The sequence below is a fragment of the Myxocyprinus asiaticus genome, chromosome 48 (genome assembly GCF_019703515.2).
Source record: "Myxocyprinus asiaticus isolate MX2 ecotype Aquarium Trade chromosome 48, UBuf_Myxa_2, whole genome shotgun sequence".
Lineage (NCBI taxonomy): Eukaryota > Metazoa > Chordata > Actinopteri > Cypriniformes > Catostomidae > Myxocyprinus > Myxocyprinus asiaticus.
The window spans coordinates 215,131-239,551 of NC_059391.1; the positions used below are offsets into that span (position 1 = coordinate 215,131).

General features: G+C 41.6%; 1 protein-coding gene and 1 pseudogene across 2 annotated transcripts in view; both read right to left on the bottom strand.

Annotated features, from left to right (window-relative positions):
• LOC127437528 (protein RIC-3-like) overlaps positions 1–13,867 on the bottom strand; it is a 30,682-nt gene extending 16,815 nt beyond the window's left edge. For both annotated transcript variants that reach the window (XM_051692513.1, XM_051692512.1), the window contains exon 1: positions 13,648–13,867. In XM_051692513.1, the coding sequence (XP_051548473.1) occupies positions 13,648–13,765 (118 nt within the window). In that variant the 5' untranslated portion in view covers positions 13,766–13,867. The remainder of the gene's footprint in view (positions 1–13,647) is intronic.
• A 679-nt stretch (positions 13,868–14,546) lies between these two features.
• On the bottom strand, positions 14,547–21,318 carry LOC127437295 (THAP domain-containing protein 6-like; annotated as a pseudogene).
• Positions 21,319–24,421: the final 3,103 nt, after the last annotated feature.

Here is a 24,421-nt window from a genome sequence, read left to right on the forward strand (position 1 = left end):
AATTATCACATTTATTTTGAGACAAAATACTTTATTTGTCATTTTCAGTATGTTCAAGGTGATTATATATATATAAAATCAATAACTGTCCATCAAATGAAAGGATAGTATTTGGGGTAAAAAGTCCCCCCCGTTGTAGGGGCTAAAGGCCCCTATATCAATATAAACCCTGTAGGGGCCTTTTACCACAAGTGAGGGATAAAACGCCCCATCGCCACTTTTTTTTTTTTTTGTAATTAACATTTTTTTATTAAATCATACAATAACAATGAAATGCAAAACATATATGTAAAATCAACATTTAAACCCCACAACCCCCTCTCCCCGCCCCCCCAAAAAACAACCCTGCGGTCAAACATAAGTAAATATATGGAAATAAAAATCAAACAGACACACATATATACATATATATATATACATACAAATATACATACATATACATACATACATACACATATACAGGTGCATCTCAATAAATTAGAATGTCGTGGAAAAGTTCATTTATTTCAGTAATTCAACTCAAATTGTGAAACTCATGTATTAAATAAATTCAATGCACACAGACTGAAGTAGTTTAAGTCTTTGGTTCTTTTAATTGTGATGATTTTGGCTCACATTTAACAAAAACCCACCAATTCACTATCTCAAAAAATTAGAATATGGTGACATGCCAATCTGCTAATCAACTCAAAACACCTGCAAAGGTTTCCTGAGCCTTCAAAATGGTCTCTCAGTTTGGTTCACTAGGCTACACAATCATGGGGAAGACTGCTGATCTGACAGTTGTCCAGAAGACAATCATTGACACCCTTCACAAGGAGGGTAAGCCACAAACATTCATTGCCAAAGAAGCTGGCTGTTCACAGAGTGCTGTATCCAAGGAAGGAAAAAGTGTGGAAGAAAAAGATGCACAACCAACCGAGAGAACCGCAGCCTTATGATTGTCAACCAAAATTGATTCAAGAATTTGGGTGAACTTCACAAGGAATGGACTGAGGCTGGGGTCAAGCCACCACACACAGACATGTCAAGGAATTTGGCTACAGTTGTCGTATTCCTCTTGTTAAGCCACTCCTGAACCACAGACAACGTCAGAGGCATCTTACCTGGGCTAAGGAGAAGAAGAACTGGACTGTTGCCCAGTGGTCCAAAGTCCTCTTTTCAGATGAGAGCAAGTTTTGTATTTCATTTGGAAACCAAGGTCCTAGAGTCTGGAGGAAGGGTGGAGAAGCTCATAGCCCAAGTTGCTTGAAGTCCAGTGTTAAGTTTCCACAGTCTGTGATGATTTGGGGTGCAATGTCATTTGCTCGTGTTGGTCCATTGTGTTTTTTGAAAACCAAAGTCACTGCACCTGTTTACCAAGAAATTTTGGAGCACTTCATGCTTCCTTCTGCTGACCAGCTTTTTAAAGATGCTGATTTCATTTTCCAGCAGGATTTGGCACCTGCCCACACTGCCAAAAGCACCAAAAGTTGGTTAAATGACCATGGTGTTGGTGTGCTTGACTGGCCAGCAAACTCACCAGACCTGAACCCCATAGAGAATCTATGGGGTATTGTCAAGAGGAAAATGAGAAACAAGAGACCAAAAAATGCAGATGAGCTGAAGGCCACTGTCAAAGAAACCTGGGCTTCCATACCACCTCAGCAGTGCCACAAACTGATCACCTCCATGCCACGCCGAATTGAGGCAGTAATTAAAGCAAAAGGAGCCCCTACCAAGTATTGAGTACATATACAGTAAATGAACATACTTTCCAGAAGGCCAACAATTCACTAAAAATGTTTTTTTTATTGGTCTTATGATGTATTCTAATTTTTTGAGATAGTGAATTGGTGGGTTTTTGTTAAATGTGAGCCAAAATCATCACAATTAAAAGAACCAAAGACTTAAACTACTTCAGTCTGTGTGCACTGAATTTATTTAATACACGAGTTTCACAATTTGAGTTGAATTACTGAAATAAATGAACTTTTCCACGACATTCTAATTTATTGAGATGCACCTGTACACACACACATAATAATCATACTAACTATATTACACTACTCTTTCCACACCCCACCCGAGAGCCCTCCAAAAACTCCAAATACCTGCCCCATTTCCGTATAAAAATATCCAAGCCACCCCGTCTTCCCGATGACACCTCCTCATAAGATGCCACCCTCCCCACCTCCGTGCACCACTCCGGATATAGGGGAGCACCAGCTGACCTCCAACCCCTCAAAATAACCTGCCTGGCGATCATCACACAGGTCAGAACCCAGTTCTCTATATGGCCATCCCCCACATCGATGACCGCCCCATCGCTCAGACCATTTGTGCCCAAGTCTGGGGCAAAACGAAACTCGAGTGCCAACCACGTCGCACACAAAATTCTGAACCTTCGACCAGAAATTCTGGATCTCGACACACCAACAAAAAACATGGGCCATGTCTCCATCCTCCGACTGGCATCTCCAGCAGGTGGGTGTGTCTTTAAGACCAAGCCATACAGTCTAGAGGGGGTCCAATAAAATCTATGCAAAATTTGGAATTGTATAAGACGCACCCTTGCACCTCTAGATGCAGACTTAACGTTTTTAAGAATCTTAGCCCACGAGGGTTCACGTGACGCCATGCGAGAGGCAGACGTGTGAGACACAAGCTCTGCGAACTTTGCTAGTTTTTTTATTATTTTCATGTTGTGATCCGGTGAGATTCGATACACCCTTGCGTAAATTTTTTTTGCCATGTTTACCTCAAAGAGCAAGTATGAGGTAAACATGGCAAAGAAGTCAAAAACCTCAGACTCTGGAGACATTAAAAGACACTTACGTGTTCTAGCTGAGGCCTCTGACGGGACTGCGAGCCGGGGACTCGATTTAGATGGCGCGTAGGGAGATGAAATCCAGCGTCAACTGTCCAACATCTTGGTGATGCTGACAAAGGTTGTTGCTGACTTGGAGGATCTCGCTGTAATACGTCAATCGATTACAGCAATGGAAACAAAATTCTCTGAGTTGTTTACAAGAGTGACTGAAGTTGAAAAACGAATCGATTATCTTGAGTCATCGGAAAGGGAATTATCCGCTAATCCGCCCGCATCCAAAACAGGTTTGGAATTAATTTGGAAAAAACTGGAATATTTCGAAAATATGAGCCGAAGGAATAACATACGAATTGTTGGAATTCCTGAGCATGAAGAGGGCAGAGATATGGTGAAATTCCTGGACGAGCTCTTCCCGAGTCTGCTCGACATAACAGGCCACAAGCTGGAAATCGAGCGAGCTCACAGAGTCCCGGCTCGAAGATCAGCTGAGGGAGATAGGCCTCGATCCATTCTGGCCAAATTTCTGAAATCATCCGATAAAGATCTCGTGTTGCGCCAGGCGAGGAGTAAAGGAAGCTTTCTTGGAAGAACCATAATATTTTCTTGTTCCCGGATTTTGTGAATTCGACAAGAGAGAAACGCGATCGGTTCAGGGAATGCAAGAAACTCTTACACCAACAGAAGATCGCTTTTGCATTGATATTCCCGGCCAAATTGAGAATAGAAACGAAGAATGGTCGCAAAGTATTTACATGTCCAAAACAGGCACTCTCCTTCATAAATACATTGGAGTAAGCCATTTGATGTTTCTTATATTAGTGGACTCCCTCGCGGTTGAGAAACTCTATTATCTGAGAAAGCTGGGTGCCATTTTTGTTTCTTTTTGCGCTGGCTCCGCCTAGCAGCTGAAGTTTGTTTTATGGCATGATTCCAAGAAACGTTTGCATTGACGTAAGATTTTTTTTACACTGTAGTTCCCGGCCAGACCGAGAATAGACACTATGGATGACCGCAAAATATCTACAAGCTCACATAAAGGACGTCTTTTATAAAGTTGATGGGCTGAGTAAGTTATGGTGTTTTTTTTGTTTTTTTGCGCGGCCTCCGGGTTAGTTTGGCTCTTGATCATCCGAGGAACCGGGATGCAGGTTTTGTTTTTCTTGCTGGCTCCGCCTAGCGGCTGGAGCTTCTTTTGTGGAATTACACTACTTCGGGACAGTTGTGGTTAAATCTGTTCGTTCTTTGTGCTTATGCCTCCTAGTAGAATGATTACCTCATCTGCTGCACTCATAACAGCCGGCTCACTGAACAATTGTTTGTTTGTCCGAGGAAACTGAATGGCTATATCTGGAGTTTATTTTGTGGAGGAACACACCTTCGAGACAGTTCTGTGAATGAATCTACATGTTTTTTCTGTTATTCTGCCTGTTGGCTGGGGTCTGTTTTACAAAGTATTTTCTGTTATGTAATTTTGCCTCACAAAATTTGTGCAGAAACACCGGACTTGAATAATCCAATGACAAAGTTGTCGCGGGGGCTCTCGTAGGCTTACATGGACTCTTTGAGTTTAGAGGGATTGTTGCCGGTTGGCGCTGTCGTGCGCACGTTTTTCTTTTTTTTGTTTGTTTTGTTCAGGGGGAAATTCGGGGTTTGATTGTTGCATTAATGGGGAATGTGGTCTGTGTAATCTTGTTTTGACACACATATTTTTTTTTTTTTTATTATATCAATATGTCAAATGTTAATATAAGTTGTCTCTCTCCACATGGAATGTGAATGGGTTGGGGCACCCTATAAAAAGAAGGAATGTAAATAACCTTTTCTTAAACGTAAGAAATATGATATTGTGTTTCTTCAAGAAACACATCTTTCCCCGCAGGAAGCTGAAAACTTTGGTAAGATATGGGGTGGACATGTTTTCTTTAGTGCTGGTTCAAGTAAGAGCAGGGGAGTCATTACAATGATAAATAAGCATCTACAATTCAAATGTCTCAAACAAATTAAAGATAAACTAGGAAGAGTCATTGTAGTTTTAGGAGAAATTCAGGGGCAAAGGTTGATTTTGGCTAATATTTACGCACCTAACGTTGATGATCAGGGCTTTTTTATAGATCTTGATGGGATGTTGCAAGCTGCTGGCATCTCTCATGACATAATATTGGGATGAGACTTTAATCTTTTGATGGACTCAGTCCTTGATCATAGTGAAGTAAAAGTGTGTAAGCCCCCTACAGCAACACTGACGCTTCACAGTATCTGTAAAAATCTTGGTCTTGCAGATATCTGGCGACTATTGAACCCATCTGGTAGGGATTATACATTTTTTTCATCAGTTCATAAGATTTACTCTAGAATAGATTTTTTTTAATATACCTAAATCCCTCATTTCATCTGTTGTGGATTGCTCAATTGGAAACATTTTAGTCTCAGATCACACCCTGGTGAACTTAGAGATCTTGTCACATACAGAGAAAAAGAAATCATATAGTTGGCTCTAATGTATCCCTTTTGCAAAATCCTGATTTCCAACAAATGTTAAAGACTGAAATCATTGTTTATATGGAGACCAACTGGTCCTCAGTATCATCTGTGGGTGTGGCTTGGGAGGCACTTAAGGCGGTTCTTTGGGGTCGGATCATACAGTATGCCTCATTCACCAAAAAATCCAAAGCACGAGAACTCGTGGAGTTGGAAGGAAATATTAAAAGTGCCGAGGCAGAGCTGAAGTGCCGAATGTCGTCTGATGGTCTCAGAGAATTGACCCGATTGAAATACAGATATAATACTATTTTGTCACGGAAAGTGGAGTTTTGGTTGTTTAGGGCAAGACAGTCATAATTTGAGTCAGGGGACAAAGCAGGGAGTCTTTTTCTACCATTCCCTCAGTGAAATCTGCTGGTGGTTAAATTTTTACCTCAGCCATTGATATTAATAATGCCTTTAAAGGATTCTATCTTGATCTCTATAGTTCCATGTCTTCGTCTACTGATGAAAATATTAGAAACTTTGTGGAACCATTAGAACTCCCTAAACTGACGAATGAGCAAAAAAACTCTCTTGATTCTGAGATAACCTTGGAGGAACTTGACGAGGTAATTATCTCCTTACCTACAGGCAAGGCTCCGGGGCTAGATGGTTTTGCCGCTGAATTTTTTAGATCCTATGCTACAGAACTGGCTCCACTTCTGTTAGAAGTATACTGAATCATTAAAGAATGGAAAGCTTCCGCCAACCAGGACACAAGCCCGGATCAGTCTGATTCTTAAAAAAGACAAAGATCCAAACGAGTGTAAAAGTTACTGTCCAATTTCCCTGATCCAGCTAGATGTAAAAATTTTGGCTATAATTCTGGCTAACCGATTAAGTAAAGTTATGACATCTCTTATACATATAGATCAGGTGGGGTTTATTCGGGGTTATAGCTCTTCTGATAATATTAGGCGTTTCATCAATATCATGTGGTTAGTGGCGAATGATCAGACTCCGGTTGCTGCCATTTCACTTGATGCCGAAAAGGCATTTGATATGGAAGAATGGGATTATCTTTTTAAGATTTTGGAAATGTATGGGTTCAGGAGTACGTTTATTGGTTGGATCAAGTTACTTTATAGACACCCTGTAGCAGCGGTACAAACAAATGGATTAATTTCAGATTATTTTACTCTGGATAGGGGCACCCGTTAGGGCTGCCCTCTTTCCCCATTATTGTTCTGTCTTGCCCTGGAACCATTAGCAGCCACGATAAGAAAGGAGGATGATTTTCCAGGGGTGACGGCGGGAGGCGTGGTGCATAAGCTTCTGCTTTATGCAGATGATATTTTATTATTTGTCTCTGAACCTACTAAATCTATGCCTTGCCTCCACAGAATTATTCATTCCTTTTCCAAATTCTCAGGATACAAAGTCAACTGGTCTAAATCCAAAGCTTTGGCTTTGACAGCGTACTGTCCAGTAACGGCCTTCCAGCCAGACGCCTTCCAGTGGCCCAAACAGGGCATTAAGTATTTGGGCATTTTATTCCCAACAAATTTGTCTGATTTAGTCAGAGGTAATTTTGATTCCATAATAAAAAGGTTTTCAAATGATGTGGACAGATGGGCTTCATTACATTTATCGATGATTGGGAAGGTTAATGTTATTAAAATGAACTGTATTTCAAAATTTAACTACTTGCTAGAGTCTCTCCCGGTAGATGTCCCCCTCTCTTATTTCAAGCAATTTGAGAGCATAGCGAAGTCTTTTATTTGGAGTGGTAAGTACCCCAGACTACATTTCAATAAGTTACATAGGCCGATTGACAAAGATGGGCTAGGCCTACCCAAGATTTTGTTTTATTATTATGCATTCGGTCTCAGACATTTGGTTCATTGGTCGCTTCCACCTGAAAGAGCCCCTCTCTGGTTCTGCATTGAACAAGAACTTCTTGCCCCTATTTTGCCATTACAAAGCCTTTCCAACAAACTAAATAGAGAAGTTAAATCATACCCCGTTATTTCACATTTGCACTCAGTATGGACAAAAGTGTCCAGAGTGTTTAATTCAGATATTTATCTAAATGTTGCCTCGAGCCTATGGCTAAACCCCAAACTATGCATTAATAAGTCCCCTTTTTGTTGGTCAGAGTGGATTGCGGGGGGGGGGGGGGGTTAATTCACTTGGTGATCTTTATGAGAGCGGTGTGATGAGATCCTTTGAAAATCTGGTTCAATATTTTGGGATCCCCAGATCTCCGTTTTTTAGGTATCTTCAGTTACGCCATTTGCTCTGTACTATTTTTGGGAATAGCATACACCCCCCTAAAGAAGCAGATACTCTAGGAGAGGTGATTTCTGCTTTTGGAAAGGGCCATGAGGCATCAGTGTATTACTCCTTATTAATTCAGAGTCTGGGGGACGGAGTCTCAACCACTCTCAAGAGATTATGGGAGAAAGATTTAAACCTGGAATTGGAGGAGAGAGAATGGGCTAGGATTTTAAAAAACATAAAAACTGCATCGAGAGATGCAAGAGTGCACCTTATACAATTCAAGATTTTACATCGGTTCTATTGGACCCCCTCTAAATTGTATAGGCTTGGTCTTAAAGACACACCCACCTGCTGGCGATGCCAATCAGAGGATGGAGACATGGCCCATGTTTTTTGGTGGAATTTTGGTTGAAGGTATAGTGTTCTGTGTGACGTGTTGGGCATTCGGATTTCATTTTGCCCCAGACTCTGTGTTTTGGGTGATGGGGCGGTCATCGATGTAGGTGACAAATACTTAAACAATTGGGTCCTCAACAGTGCGATGATAGGCAGGCAGATTGTTTTAAGGGGTTGGAAGTTGGTGGGAGCACCCTCAATTTGGGAGTGGTGCGAGGTGATGGGAAGGGTGGCAGCCTAAGAGGTAACATGTAGAAGGCTGGGGATATGGGATTCTTTTATTGGGAAATGTGGTAGATATTTGATGTTTTTGGGGGGCTCTCGCAGTGGGTCTGTGGAGAGAGAGGTATAGTTTAGAGTTGTATGTTTATTATATGTGTATGTATATGTATGTATGTATGTATATGTGTGTGTGTATATATATATATGTGTGTGTGTGTGTGTGCGTATGTATGTATGTGTGTATGTATGTATATATATATATATATAATTATTTATTATTTTTTTCTCTGTATATGTGTGTACTTATTATGTAAGACCACTGGGATGTTCGTTTGGGGTCGGGTGGTGTTCTTGATTGGGGAGGGGAAGTAGTGGGAGTTAATGTTGAGTCATTGCATAAATGTTTTTTTTTTTCTTTGTTTTGAAAAATTAATAAAAATGTTAATCACAAAAAAGAATCTTAGCCCACACTCCTTCCTCCAATGCCAAGTTGAAATCTTTCTCCCAAACTCTCTTGGGAGAAGTTAAGGCTCCATCACCCAGACTCTGAATTAACAGGGAGTAAGACACTGATGCCTCATGACCTTTTCCAAAAGCCGCAATCACCTCTCCCAAAGCATCTGCCTCCTTAGGGGGGTGTGTATTACTCCCAAAACAAAGCAGGTGGCGCAGTTGTAAATACCTATAAAACTGAGGTCTGGGGATCCAAAAATGTTGGACCAAGTTTTCAAACGATCTCAACACTCCACTTTCATATAGGAATTAAGAGTGTAGCAACCCCCCTCACAATCCACTCTGGCCAGCAGAAAGGGGACTTGCCAATACACAATCTTGGGTTCTGCCATATGCTCGAGGCAACATTTAAATAAGTGTCCAATTTAAACAATCTGGACACTTTAGTCAATACCGAGTGTAAATGCGAAATAACGGGGTGTAACTTAACTTTTCCGATTAGTTTGATAGAGATGCTTTGTAATGGCGAAATAGGGGCAAGAACTGCCTGTTCAATAACAAACCAGGGAGGGGCTCTCTCAGGTGGAAGTGACCAATGAGCCAAATATCTGAGACTGAACGCATAGTAATAAAACAAAATCTTGGGTAGGCCAGCCCACCTTTGTCTATCGGCCTATGTAACTTATTAAAATGCAGTCTGGGACGTTTACCATTCCAAATGAAGGACTTCGCTATGCTATCAAATTGCCTGAAATAAGAGAGGGGGACATCTACAGGGAGATACTGTAGCAGGTAGTTATATTTTGGAATACAATTCATTTTAATAAAATTAACCTTCCCAATCATCGATAAATGTAATGAAGCCCACCTGCCCACATCGCTTGAAAACCTTTTTATTAAAGGGTCAAAATTAACACTAACTAAATCAGACAAATTTGCTGGGAATAAAATCCCCAAATACTTAATGCCCTGTTTGGGCCACTGGAAGGCGCCTGGCTGGAAAACAGTACGCTGTCAGAGCCAAAGCTTCGGATTTAGACCAATTGACTTTGTATCCTGAGAACTTGGAAAAGGAATTAATAATTCTGTGGAGGCAAGGCACAGATCTAGTAGGTTCAGAGACAAATAATAAAATATCATCTGCGTAAAGCAGAAGCTTCTGTGCCACACCTCCCGCAACCACCCTGGAAAATCATCCTCCTTTCTTATCGCGGCTGCTAATGGTTCCAGGGCAAGACAGAACAATAATGGGGAAAGAGGGCAACCCTGCCGAATGTCCCTATCCAGAGTAAAATAATCTGAAATTAATCCATTTGTTTGTACCGCTGCTACAGGGTGTCTATAAAGTAACTTAATCCAACCAATAAATATACTCCCGAACCCATACATTTCCAAAATCTTAAAAAGATAATCCCATTCTACCATATCAAACGCCTTTTCGCCGTCAAGTGAGATGGCAGCGACCGGAGACTGATCATTCGCTACTGGCCACATGATATTAATGAGATGCCTGATGTTATCAGAAGAGCTGCAGCCCCGAATAAACCCCACCTGATCTATATGTATAAGAGATGTCATAACCTTACTTAATCGGTTAGCCAAAATTTTTACATCTAGTTGGATCAGGGAGACTGGACAGTAACTTTTACACTCGCTTGGATCTTTGTCCTTTTTAAAAATCAGACTGATCCGGGCTTGTGTCATGGTTGGAGGAAGCTTTCCATTCTTTAATGATTCAGTATAAACTTCTAACAAAAGTGGAGCCAGTTCTGTAGCAAAGGATCTCAAAAATTCTGCGGCAAAACCATCTGGCCCCGGAGCCTTGCCAGTAGGTAGGGACTTTATTACCTCGTCAAGCTCCTCCAAGGTTATCTCAGAATCAAGAGCGTGTTTTTGCTCAGTCTTCAGTTTAGGAAGATCTAATGGTTCCACAAAGTTTCTAATATCTTCATCAGTAGACGAAGACGTGGAACTATAAAGATCAAGATAGAACTCTTTAAAGGCATTATTAATATCAATGGCTGAGGTAAAAATTTCACCACCAGCAGATTTCACTGAGGGGATGTTAGAGAGAGACTCTCTCTGCTTTATATATCTAGCCAAAAGCTTCCCTGCATTGTCCTCTGACTCAACGTATGACTGTCTTGCCCTGAATAACCAAAACTCCACTTTCTGCGACAAAATAGTATTATATCTATATTTCAATCGGGTCAATTCTCTGAGGCCATCAGATGACATATGGCGTTTCAACTCTGCCTCTGCACTTTTAATATTTCCTTCCAACTCCACGAGTTCTCATGCTTTGGATTTTTTGATGAATGAGGCATACTGTATGATCCGACCCCTAAGAACCGTCTTAAGTGCCTCCCAAGCCACGCCCACAGAGGATATAGAGGACCAGTTGATCTCCATATAAACACTGATTTCAGTCTTTAACATTTGTTGGAAATCAGGATTTTGCAAAAGGGATACATTAAGGCACCAACTATATGATTTCTTTTTCTCTATATGTGGCAACACCTCTAAACTCACCAGGGCATGATCCGAGACTAAAATGTTTCCAATTGAGCAATCAACAACAGATGAAATGAGGGATTTGGATATAAAAAAAAATAAATCTATTCTAGAATAAATCTTATGGACTGATGAAAAATAATGTATAGTCTCTACCAGATGGGTTCAAAAGTCTCCAAATATCTGTAAGACCAAGATTTTTACACATCCTGTGAAGCGTTTTACACAATGTTGCTCTAGAGGGCTTACACACTTTTGCTTCACTATGATCAAGGACTGAGTCCATCAAAAGATTAAAGGCTCCTCCCAAAATTATATCATGAGGGGTGCCAGCGGCTTGCAACATCCCTTCAAGATCTATAAAAAAGCCCTGATCATCCGCGTTAGGTGCGTAAATATTACGCACCTAACGCGCGTAATATTTTCCCCTGAATTTCTGCTAAAACAATAATAACTCTTCCTAATTTATCATTAAACTGTTTGAGACATTTGAATTATAAATGTTTATTTACCAATATAATGACTCCCTTGCTCTTACTTGAGCCAACACTAAAGAAAACATGTCCACCTCATATCTTCCCAAATTTTTCAGCTTCCTGCGGGGAAAGATGCGTTTCTTGGAGAAACACTATATCATATTTCTTACTTTAAGAAAAGAAATAACCTTTCTTCTTTTTATGGGGTTCCCCAACCCATTCACATACCACTGGTATTAACATTTGACATTTTGATATAATAGAAAAAATTAATTGTGTGCCAAAGACAAAATTATGAAGACCACATTTCGACATTAATGCAACAATAAAACCCCGAACTTCCCCCCGAACAAAACAAACAGAAAAAAGAAAAACGTGCGCATTTGCGGTCATCCGTAGTGTCTATTCTCAATCTGCCCGGGAACTTCATTGTAAAAGTGATCTTCCGTCAATGCAAAAGTTTCTTGAAGGAAAAGTGTTAATCCACAAAACAAAAGAAACTCCAACCACTCGGCGGAGCCAGTGCAAAAAGAAACAAAAATGATGCCCAGCTTCCTCTGAAAGCCAGAGTATGTACAGTGAGTCAATCCACTCACAAGAAAAACACCCAATGGTTACTCACCTATTGTTTCAATAAAAGACATTGCCTGATTGGGACATGTAAATACTTTGCTGCCATCCTTGGTGTTTATTCTCAGTCTGGCTGGAAACATCAGAGCAAAAGCGATCTTCCGCTGATGTAACAGTTTCTTGCATTCCTTAAACCGATCGCATTTCTCTCTTGTCGAGTTCGCAAAATCCGGGAACAAGAAAATATTGTAATTCTTCCAAGAAAGCTTTCCTTTGCTCCTCGACTGGCGCAACACAAGATCTTTAACGGATGATTTAAAAAATTTGGCCAGAATCAATCGGGGCCTTCCTCCCTCAGCAGATCTGTGAGCTGGGACTCTGTGAGCTCGCTCGATTTCCAGCTTGTGGCCTGTTACGTCGAGCAGACTCGGGAAAAGCTCGTCTAGGAATTTCACCATATCTCTGCCCTCCTCATGCTCAGGAATTCCAACAATTCAGATGTTATTCCTGCGGCTTCTATTCTCAAGATCTTTAAGCTTTTCAAGAACACGTTCCAAATCAACTTTGGTCACGGGCGGATTAGCGGTTAATTCCCTCTCTGATGCCTCCAAATAATCAATTCATTTTTCAACATCTGTCACTCTTTTGACTAGCTCAGAGAATTTTTTTCCATCGCTGTAATCGATCGACGTATTACAGCAAGATCCTCCAAGTCTGCAAGTACCTTCGTCAACATCACTGACATGTTGGACAGTTGACGCTGGATTCCTTCTCCCGCCGCGCCATCCAAATCCAGTCCCCGGTCCACCGGCCTGTCTGGGCTTTCATCTTGAATCCATAAGTGTCTTTTAATGTCTCCAGAGCCCGAGGATTTTGACTTCTTTGCTATGTTTACCTCAAACATTAAAGTGTAACTGGGTGTATCGAATTTCATTTTTATATCATGAAAATAATTTTAAAAATTAGCAAAGTGCACAGAGCTGTCTCTCACACGTTGCCCTTCCCATGGCGTCATGTGGCTCCTCCCTGCCATCTTTTTGTTTTTTATTATTATTAATATTATTATTTTATACAAAACAACCTTCTGTTGTTATTTCTTTTCACACAAATTATGTTGCTCCATTAATATTCGACAAAAATAAATGTATTTCTTGAATCTTGATACACTTTGTGACCAGAAAAAAAAGCTAATTTTCCTTAAGGTGTGCCTTTAGCCCCGTTGTACCCTATTTGTTGTAATTCTATTTACACTGTTATGATTATTATTTAGAATATAAGTGTATTTTTTCTAAAATAACTACTGAACTGGAGAATTATATAATCTCATTCAGAAATCAAAACACAAACACAAACTGAACACAGAAGTAGATGCTGAAATAATAAACAATTAGACATAATAATAATAATAATAATAATAATAATAATAATGCATCTTATAAATGCTACTGCTCGTGCTACCTTCATTCTGCGGCGCGTCTCTCTTTCCGCGCGATAAAAGCATTTTCGGCAGCAGGAGTGCGACGCACAGAACAACACATGACACTATAGTGAGCTTTTGAAATGTAGAAATACTCATTTTACATTAATCTAATGTGAATCAAGTATAAATGTGAACGTTACAGCTGTGTAACTGTATCTGCATCACACTGACGCACACCTGCATCCACATATCAGCATCTTTATTTCCGGTGTAGAGCTAAACATTCATGGGACGGCAAAGGAATTCATTTATGACTTCATGAGAAAAGCGATATCCGATTGGGCAATTCGGTAATATTAATCAGTCAAGCGCTATCTGATTAGTCGAATAAACTATATCCAACCCTAATTCTGCAGTTAAACCTCACCATGACCAATCATGTAGTTTTCCTCATAAATATGAATGAATCTTCCCCTGCAGCGAGAGGGGATTCAGCAAAAAAAAAAAAAAGCAGGAAGTACCAGCAGACCTACTAGCTTAGCCTAAAATTGCATAACGCGCGCGCTCCCATAGACACTATGGTGGTACACTGGCGAGGAGACAAGAGGCCGTTCTTTTTGAATGGATGTCTATGGAGGAGGTGCTTTAGTACGCTGAATAAACTGCTTTTGTGAGGAAACAGCTCATCATTTAATGAATTAACCGCCTTTCAGATAATCTTCAACATGTTTTAAATAAAACATTCCTTTTGGAATGAACTATGTGTCGAGTTTACTATGACAAAATTGCTGTTTTATAAAAGAAGTCACGGACACTTTTGCGACAGGTAGGCGTTACTTTACGGCTCTCCCCATTCATTTATATGGTATCCCCAAACGTTGGCATGGGGATGATTTCTTTCAATTGGAATTTGCCCACTGTCGTAACACGCACGTTTCTAGCCATAGGCATATAAATACATAGACGCCTCATTGGCCGCTTTGGCCCGTTGCTGTGATACGTCAACGCGTCCGCCATATTGGACCAGGCAAGACTGCACTGTAAACAAATACAAGTAAACGGGGGAGCTGCGGTTTTCTTGAAAAAAACCACAATAACGTTTACATTTCTCACATTACAATGGTTTATGATCTACGTGGAGTACAAAAAAGTTCTGTCTCCAGTTACTTAGAATCTCGATAGTTAAACTTGGGAAATTATTTATTGTCAGCAGGAATTGTGAAAACTCAAGCTTGTCAAGCATAGATTTTGCTTATTTTTCTTGGTTAATAATTGTGGAGACGTGCCTAATATAATATAAATTAATGTACATGAAATCTGAATAAAGTTTTTTCATTGTGGAAATGGCTTTTTCTGTCTTCAATTCAATCATTTTAGCTTTTCTTGTGCTCCAGGTCAGAACACAGCTAGTTCACTTTGAAATACTGAAAAAAATAGAAATAGTGCATCTTTAAGTACTAATAATTGACCATCATTGAGAAAAATGGAACAAAATCGGCAAATACAAATCAAATAGTGAGACACTGGCAGTCAGTCTGCTTTCTATATTTTTATAGCTATAAAATAAATTGTAGAATATACAGTCAATAAAAAAGAAAATAGTAAATAAAATAGTGAGTAGTGAATAGTACAATAACATAATAGTACAAGTAGTATAACATAATACAATAGTATAATAATATATAATAATAATTTCTCAAAATCTGTCGAACGACAAACACTGATATGTACACAAGGGCATTGTCCACAAGGCTACCAAAACGAGTTGGCAGGTAGCTATAGCCACACACAATTGCAGAGATGTTAACAAAAGGGGGTGGAAGCTCTTCAGTTTCTTCTGCTGCTAGAGCAGAGGACATCTCAACAGCAGACAGGGACACGGTCTCATCCTGTGCTGCCACGTTTACTGAATTGCTTTGAGAGACACCGCACCGGACCATGAGATGGCAGAAAATGCCCTGGAACTGGCCTGCAGAAGGGTTGTTGTTCCAGCCCCCTAAAAAACAAACACACAGAGACACACAACACTTAAAGGAATAGTTCACCCAAAAATGAAAATTTGCTGATAATGCACTCACCATAAGGCCATCCAAGCTACACTATATTGCCAAAAGTATTCGCTCACCTGCCTTTAGACGCATATGAACTTAAGTGACATCCCATTCTTAATCCATAGGGTTTAATATGACGTCGGCCCACCCTTTGCAGCTATAACAGCTTCAACTCTTCTGGGAAGGCTTTCCACAAGGTTTAGGAGTGTGTTTATGGGAATTTTTGACCATTCTTCCAGAAGCGCATTTGTGAGGTTAGACACTGATGTTGGACGAGAAGGCCTGGCTCGCAGTCTTCGCTCTAATTTATCCCAAAGGTGCTCTGTCGGGTTGAGGTCAGGACTCTGTGCAGGCCAGTCAAGTTCTTCCACACCAAACTCGCTCATCCATGTCTTTATGGACCTTGCTTTGTGCACTGGTGCGCAGTCATGTTGGAACAGGAAGGGGCCATTCCCAAACTGTTCCCACAAAGTTGGGAGCATGGAATTGTCCAAAATCTCTTGGTATGCTGAAGCATTCAGAGTTCCTTTCACTGGAACTAAGGGGCCAAGCCCAGCTCCTGAAAAACAACCCCACACCATAATCCCCCCTCCACCAAACTTCACAGTTGGCACAATGCAGTCAGACAAGTACCGTTCTCCTGGCAACCGCCAAACCCAGACTCGTCCATCAGATTGCCAGATGGAGAAGCGTGATTCGTCACTCCAGAGAACGCGTCTCCACTGCTCTAGAGTCCAGTGGCAGCGTGCTTTACACCACTGCATCCAACGCTTTGCATTGCACTTGGTGATGTATGGCTTGGATGCAGCTGCTCGGCCATGGAAACCCATTCCATGAAGCTCTCTACGCACTGTTCTTGAGCTAATCTGAAGGCCACATGAACTTTGGAGGTCTGTAGTGATTGACTCTGCAGAAAGTTGGCGACCTCTGCGCACTATGTGCCTCAGCATCCGCTGACCCCGCTCTGTCATTTTACGTGGCCTACCACTTCGTGGCTGAGTTGCTGTCATTCCCAATCGCTTCCACTTTGTTATAATACCACTGACAGTTGACTGTGGAATATTTAGTAGTGAGGAAATTTCACGACTGGACTTGTTGCACAGGTGGCATCCTATCACAGTACCACGCTGGAATTCACTGAGCTCCTGAGAGCGGCCCATTCTTTCACAAATGTTTGTAGAAGCAGTCTGCATGCCAAGGTGCTTCATTTTATACACCTGTGGCCATGGAAGTGATTGGAACACCTGAATTCAATTATTTGGATGGGTGAGCGAATACTTTTGGCAATATAGTGTATATATGACTTTCTTTCTTCATCTGATGAATATAAATATTTTTTTTGCTCTGATGAAGAAAGAAAGTCATATATATCTTGGATGGCCTTATGGTGAGTGCATTATCAGCAAATTTTCATTTTTGGGTGAACTATTCCTTTAATACTGATATTTGCTCTTTTCAGACAATAGATCTATAGAACTCATCCACCTTTGTAAAATGAAAAAGTAGTTAATGTATTAGAACCAGTATTTTGTAAAAGTGCAATAAAATGACATGAAGAATACCTTTGTAATGTATGTGGATGTGGGAGGTCAAGATGGAGAGACTTTCTCAAATAGTTATATGCTTTTGGACCATGTAAGTGGAAAGTGAGGGCAAACTCCCTCTGGTCTTTTGTGTACTCATGGCCCCGTTTTGACAGGAGGTCTATCGGAAGATCTGAAATTCAGTTAGAAACAGACTAACTAGTAAATGCTCTTGCAATAATAATTAGAAAGTCTAAAAAGATGGGAAAGTGTAAACATAAGATATATACAAAGTTAAAAGTTTTAATTTAATTTTACCGGAGTAGAAATTGAGCCTCTCTTTCGCCTCTTAATTTATGAGGTTCTTCCCCTTCAGATCCTCTAGAAGATCATGCACTATGTTCTTTGCCCTCCGTTCTCGGTTCTTCACATTCCTCATCTCTCGCTCCAGACTCTCCACCCTAACCAAGTCTTCACGGAGTCTTGCCTTTAGACCAGTGGGAGATTCAGGTAATGCATAGGAGTGGTCCTAGTAGAAAGAAGGTTGAAAATGTTTTGAGTAATGTTTATATCACATCACTCACAGTCTCAGCTGTTTGGTGCATAGGTAGTACAATGTACTATCAGCTGATTGCATTCTTAAAGGATTATTCCTCCCCAAAATGCAAATTATCTCATAAATAATGTTGGGCCCTTGAGCAAGGCCCTTGACCCTAACTGCTCCAGGGGCGCCGTATCATGGCTGACCCTGCACTCTGACCCCAGCTTAGCTGGGATATGTGAAAAAAAGAATTTCACTGTATATGTGCAAACGTATAATGTGTGATAAATAAATATTCCATCCTAGATGTGTATGACTTTCGTTGTTGATCTGAACACAAATGAAGATTTTTAGAATACGTTTTCGGATGGGTTAGTTGATAGAATGGAAGCATCTGGAGCCATATATATGGATTACTATTATCCTGCCTAAATGTGATTTATGGACCTTGAAAGTGTTGGTTGCTGTCTCCTTCCATTCTAAGTCCCTCCACATCTGAAAACTTCATCTAAAAATCTTTATTTGTGTTCAGATGAACAACAAGTCATACATATAATAATCCTTTAATCTCATCACCCCTCAATCTCACTGCCATCACCGTGGGTTTGTGTGTGTGTCAGGGAAGCATATTCAACACCAGCATGTTTCAGTGTGTGCATGAGTATACATGAATGTGTCTGAAAATAGTGGCAGGGAGGGAGAGCGAGGCAGGGAGGGAGAGCGAGGGAGCGAGGGAGGGAGGGAGGGAGAGCGAGGGAGCGAGGGAGGGAGGGAGAGCGAGGGAGCGAGGGAGGGAGGGAGAGCGAGGGAGGGAGGGAGGGAGGGAGAGCGAGGGAGGAAGGGAGAGAGAGAGAGCGAGGGAGGGAGGGAGGGAGGGAGAGAGAGCGAGAGAGAGCGAGGGAGGGAGGGAGGGAGAGAGAGCGAGGGAGGGAGGGAGGGAGCGAGGGAGAGAGAGGGAGCGAGAGAGAGAGGGCGAGGGAGAGAGAGAGGGCGAGGGAGAGGGAGAGAGAGAGAGGGGGAGAGAGAGAGCGAGAGAGGGAGGGAGGGAGGGAGAGAGAGCGAGAGAGGGAGGGAGGGAGAGAGGGAGGGAGAGAGAGAGAGGGAGGGAGGGAGGGAGAGCGAGGGAGGGAGGGAGGGAGGGAGAGCGAGAGAGGGAGGGAGGGAGGGAGGGAGGGAGGGAGGGAGAGCGAGGGAGCAAGGGAGGGAGGGAGGGAGGGAGAGCGAGAGAGGGAGGGAGGGAGAGCGAGGGAGCGAGGGAGGGAGGGAGAGCGAGGGAGCGAGGGAGGGAGGGAGAGAGAGAGCGAGAGAGGGAGGGAGGGAGGGAGAGCGAGAGAGGGAGGGAGGGAGGGAGAGAGAGCGAGAGAGGGAGGGAGGGAGGGAGAGCGAGGGAGCGAGGGAGGGAGGAAGGGAGAGAGCGAGGAAGGGAGAGAGCGAGGGAGGAAGGGAGAGATAGGGAGAGAGCGAGGGAGGGAGGGAGGGAGAGCGAGAGAGGGAGGGAGAGGGAGCGAGAGGGAGAGAGGGAGGGAGGGGGAGCGAGGGAGAGAGAGGGAGGGGGAGCGAGGGAGAGAGAGGGAGGGAGAGAGAGCGAGAGAGGGAGGGAGAGAGAGAGCGAGAGAGGGAGGGAGGGAGGGAGGGGGAGGGAGCGAGCGAACGAGGGAGGGAGGGAGGGAGGGGGAGCGAGGGAGAGAGAGGGAGGGGGAGCGAGGGAGAGAGAGGGAGGGAGAGAGAGAGAGCGAGAGAGAGCGAGGGAGGGAGGGAGAGCGAGTGAGCGAGGGAGGGAGGGAGAGCGAGGGAGGGAGGGAGGGAGAGGGAGGGAGAGCGAGGGAGGAAGGGAGGGAGGGAGAGGAAGGGAGGGAGGGAGAGGGAGGGGGAGGGAGAGAGAGAGAGCGAGGGAGGGAGGGACAGAGAGCGAGGGAGAGGGAGGGAGGGAGAGCGAGGGAGGGAGAGCGAGGGAGCGAGCGAGCGAGGGAGGGAGGGAGAGCGAGAGAGGGAGGGAGGGAGGGAGAGGGAGGGGGAGGGAGAGAGAGAGAGCGAGGGAGGGAGGGAGAGAGAGCGAGGGAGAGGGAGGGAGGGAGAGCGAGGGAGGGAGGGAGGGAGAGCGAGGGAGGGAGAGAGAGAGAGCGAGCGAGCGAGGGAGGGAGGGAGGGAGAGCGAGAGAGGGAGGGAGGGAGAGCGAGGGAGGGAGGGAGAGGGAGGGAGAGCGAGGGAGGGAGGAAGGGAGGGAGAGGGAGGGAGAGCGAGAGAGAGAGAGCGAGGGAGGGAGAGAGAGAGAGCGAGGGAGGGAGAGAGAGAGAGCGAGGGAGGGAGGGAGGGAGAGCGAGGGAGGGAGAGCGAGGGAGAGCGGGGGAGAGAGAGCGAGGGAGGGAGAGAGAGAGAGAGCGAGGGAGGGAGGGAGAGAGAGAGAGCGAATGAGCGAGCGAGCGAGAGAGAGATTCTCACAGTTGTCTGGGGATTAACTAGTAACAGTACTCACAATATTAGGCAGAGGGAGTACAGTCTCTTGGAAATGTAGAGAACAGTTCACTAATAGGCTTCCTTGAGGCTTGTGTTGTCCTGGTTGCCACTGGCTAAAATGGAAATAATATATATATATAAACAAGCCACGATTTGATGACAAGCGATCAAATCATTATAGCCTATCGATACACCAACTCTTTGGAGAGGAGTTGGAAAACTGAAGACTTAGCTCCATCTCTAATCCTGAGAGTCTGACCTGTCCTGTCAAAGTCCTCCGGCTTGAAGTGCTCACTGCATAGCAAAAAGGACTCACTGGCAGAAAAACCTACTTCCCATTGCCTCCTCAACTGTTTCTCTTTGTGAAACCTTCAGAAAGTTTGAGAAAAGTTAGCTAGCCAACTAACTACAGTCAGACTCACAATATGTCAGTCTCTCAGCCGAAATGAGTAGCTTGTCACTAAAGTCGGTTTGGAGAAAAATGGCAATATAGATGAAAATCTCGATTATATTATAAACTAAAGTGCCCATAAACTATAATATAAGCTGAGACTTTATAAGAAATCATGTAAACTTTATAAGTCCCAGCTTTCATAGCTAACTAGCGTTATCGCTAGCTATAGAGCTTGGGAAACTACGCCCCTACGCATTGCATTCTGCGTAGTTGCCGCCATGTTTTAGGACACGTTCATCAGTTATCAGATATTAGTACACAGCGATAATAAACAGAAAAAAAACAACAAAAAAAAAAACAATAATGGACCGAACGAAGACCAATCGCACTCCATTTGAGATATGGTCATGAGTGCGATTATTGCAGTTAATTACACAACAAGCATTCACCATAGTTACGTATTTTTATCTGTATAATACAAACTATACCATCTATTTCCAATACACAGTATCCACCACAGCTTCCGTGTCCTAAAGTCCCACCATGCATTGCGTTGCTGACGTCATGTTCCCAGAAGCTATTAATAGTCTGACTCTGGTGGCCAATTAGTTAGTTTTCAACAATGTTATAATGACCAAATACAACCAGAAACAACTGTTCGGTCTTACCTATGAAAGGTAATTCCCAGAGATCTGGTTTTGATTGCAAAGGTTTGTACAGCCCCAAGCTGCACAAGAGTCAGTCATCTTTTCTCCAATACAGCTGCCTGAGAGTTATGGCATTGTACCAGGATGCAGCTCATCAACTTTCTCTGTCAACTCAGGCTTTGATCCTGACTTTAAAATTAAATTACGCGCTCGTGCACATGAATGAGTGACGTTTGCTGCGCACAAACAATCGTGTGAGAGAACGCGATTCACCGCGAGAGACGGGATTTACCTCTCTGCTGAAAGCTGATTATTATGAAAATAAGAATTTAAATTCATTTAAACTGTGCACAAGACATTGTTTAAAAAAAAAAAAAAAAAAAAAAAAAATATATATATATATATATATATATATATATATATATATATATATATATATATATATATATATAACAGCTCGTATATCAGTATATCAATGCGTAAGTGAATTCATATCCACAACAAGAACACACAGGCTTATTAATTTTAAAAGCTTAAATTTATTTAAATATGAAAGCTCTTTTATTTATTTGATTTGAAAACTATATATCATTCAAAACTATTACAATTAAATATAGGCTACTATTGATTACAAAACGATTAGACTATAAAGATGAATATTCTCCCTTAGTTTATTTTCCTTTATCAAAATCAACCAGTTAGTAGTATATCACATTTATTTTTATTTATTTATTTTTTAAATGGAATAAACTAATTTGTAAATATACATGGGATAATAGGAAACCTAAAAGTATTCTTAAAATTCTTAAGTTGTCAAAAAGGCTTGGAGGACTAGAATCCCCAAATTTAATAAATTAATATAAAGCTGCCCAAATTCAACCTAAATTGAAGAATCTAAAGTGAAATGGAGGAAGATGGAAATTTATCAAATTAGTATATCCCTGTTCCTACCCAAACAAAGCAAAAAAATTAAATCAATAGATTATATTTGTATTAATAGTACTTTTTGAATTTGGTTAGAAAAAAAAAATAGTACAATTAAGAAAGATATAGTTAATTTACAAGAAATTGCTACAGATCCTGATTTCATGCCAAATAGATTAGATAATACATTTAAGTTTTGGGCAGATATACAGGTGCATCTCAATAAATTAGAATGTCATGGAAAAGTTCATTTATTTCAGTAATTCAACTCAAATTGTGAAACTCGTTTATTAAATAAATTCAATGCACACAGACTGAAGTAGTTTAAGTCTTTGGTTCTTTTAATTGTGATGATTTTGGCTCACATTTAACAAAAACCCACCAATTCACTATCTCAAATTAGAATACATCATAAGACCAATAAAAAAAACATTTTTAGTGAATTGTTGGCCTTCTGGAAAGTATGTTCATTTACTGTATATGTACTCAATACTTGGTAGGGGCTCCTTTTGCTTTAATTACTGCCTCAATTCGGCGTGGCATGGAGGTGATCAGTTTGTGGCACTGCTGAGGTGGTATGGAAGCCCAGGTTTCTTTGACAGTGGCCTTCAGCTCATCTGCATTTTTTGGTCTCTTGTTTCTCATTTTCCTCTTGACAATACCCCATAGATTCTCTATGGGGTTTAGGTCTGGTGAGTTTGCTGGCCAGTCAAGCACACCAACACCATGGTCATTTAACCAACTTTTGGTGCTTTTGGCAGTGTGGGCAGGTGCCAAATCCTGCTGGAAAATGAAATCAGCATCTTTAAAAAGCTGGTCAGCAGAAGGAAGCATGAAGTGCTCCAAAATTTCTTGGTAAACGGGTGCAGTGACTTTGGTTTTCAAAAAACACAATGGACCAACACCAGCAGATGACATTGCACCCCAAATCATCACAGACTGTGGAAACTTAACACTGGACTTCAAGCAACTTGGGCTATGAGCTTCTCCACCCTTCCTCCAGACTCTAGGACCTTGGTTTCCAAATGAAATACAAAACTTGCTCTCATCTGAAAAGAGGACTTTGGAACACTGGGCAACAGTCCAGTTCTTCTTCTCCTTAGCCCAGGTAAGACACCTCTGACGGTGTCTGTGGTTCAGGAGTGGCTTGACAAGAGGAATACGACAACTGTAGCCAAATTCCTTGACACGTCTGTGAGTGGTGGCTCTTGATGCCTTGACCCCAGCCTCAGTCCATTCCTTGTGAAGTTCACCCAAATTCTTGAATCGATTTTGCTTGACAATCATAAGGCTGCGGTTCTCTCGGTTGGTTGTGCATCTTTTTCTTCCACACTTTTTCCTTCCACTCAACTTTCTGTTAACATGCTTGGATACAGCACTCTGTGAACAGCCAGCTTCTTTGGCAATGAATGTTTGTGGCTTGTGAAGGGTGTCAATGATTGTCTTCTGGACAACTGTCAGATCAGCAGTCTTCCCCATGATTGTGTAGCCTAGTGAACCAAACTGAGAGACCATTTTGAAGGCTCAGGAAACCTTTGCAGGTGTTTTGAGTTGATTAGCTGATTGGCATGTCACCATATTCTAATTTTTTGAGATAGTGAATTGGTGGGTTTTTGTTAAATGTGAGCCAAAATCATCACAATTAAAAGAACCAAAGACTTAAACTACTTCAGTCTGTGTGCATTGAATTTATTTAATACACAAGTTTCACAATTTGAGTTGAATTACTGAAATAAATGAACTTTTCCACGACATTCTAATTTATTGAGATGCACCTGTAGGTCTGAAAAGATATCACCAACTGTTCACTGATAAAGGAATTTTCAAACCTAGCAAAAAAGTATGAGCTTCAAAATTCTCTCTTTTTTTTTTTTTTTTTTTTTTTTTTTTTTTTTATTTACAGGTAAGAAGATATTATTAACAGAAGTTAAAGTAAAAGAAATAAAAAGGAAATGCATCCATTAATACATTATATAACTGATACATACAATACAACTAATCCAATAAAAATGTTAGGAATTTTAAAGAGTGCACTTGCAAGAGATATACAGGACACTCTGAATAAAATTATATGTAGGGAGGATGAATTAAAAATAAAAAGACTGGGAAGAAATATCATATAATACATTCCATACTACTCAATCCAGTGTTTGGAGGGAATCTGCTTGGAAGATACAAATGAGATTTTTTTTACAACACCTGCTATTCAAAGTAAATATGATAGCATGTAAAAGGGAATTGTTGGAGAAACCGTAGAGAAAAAAAAATGCTCATTACA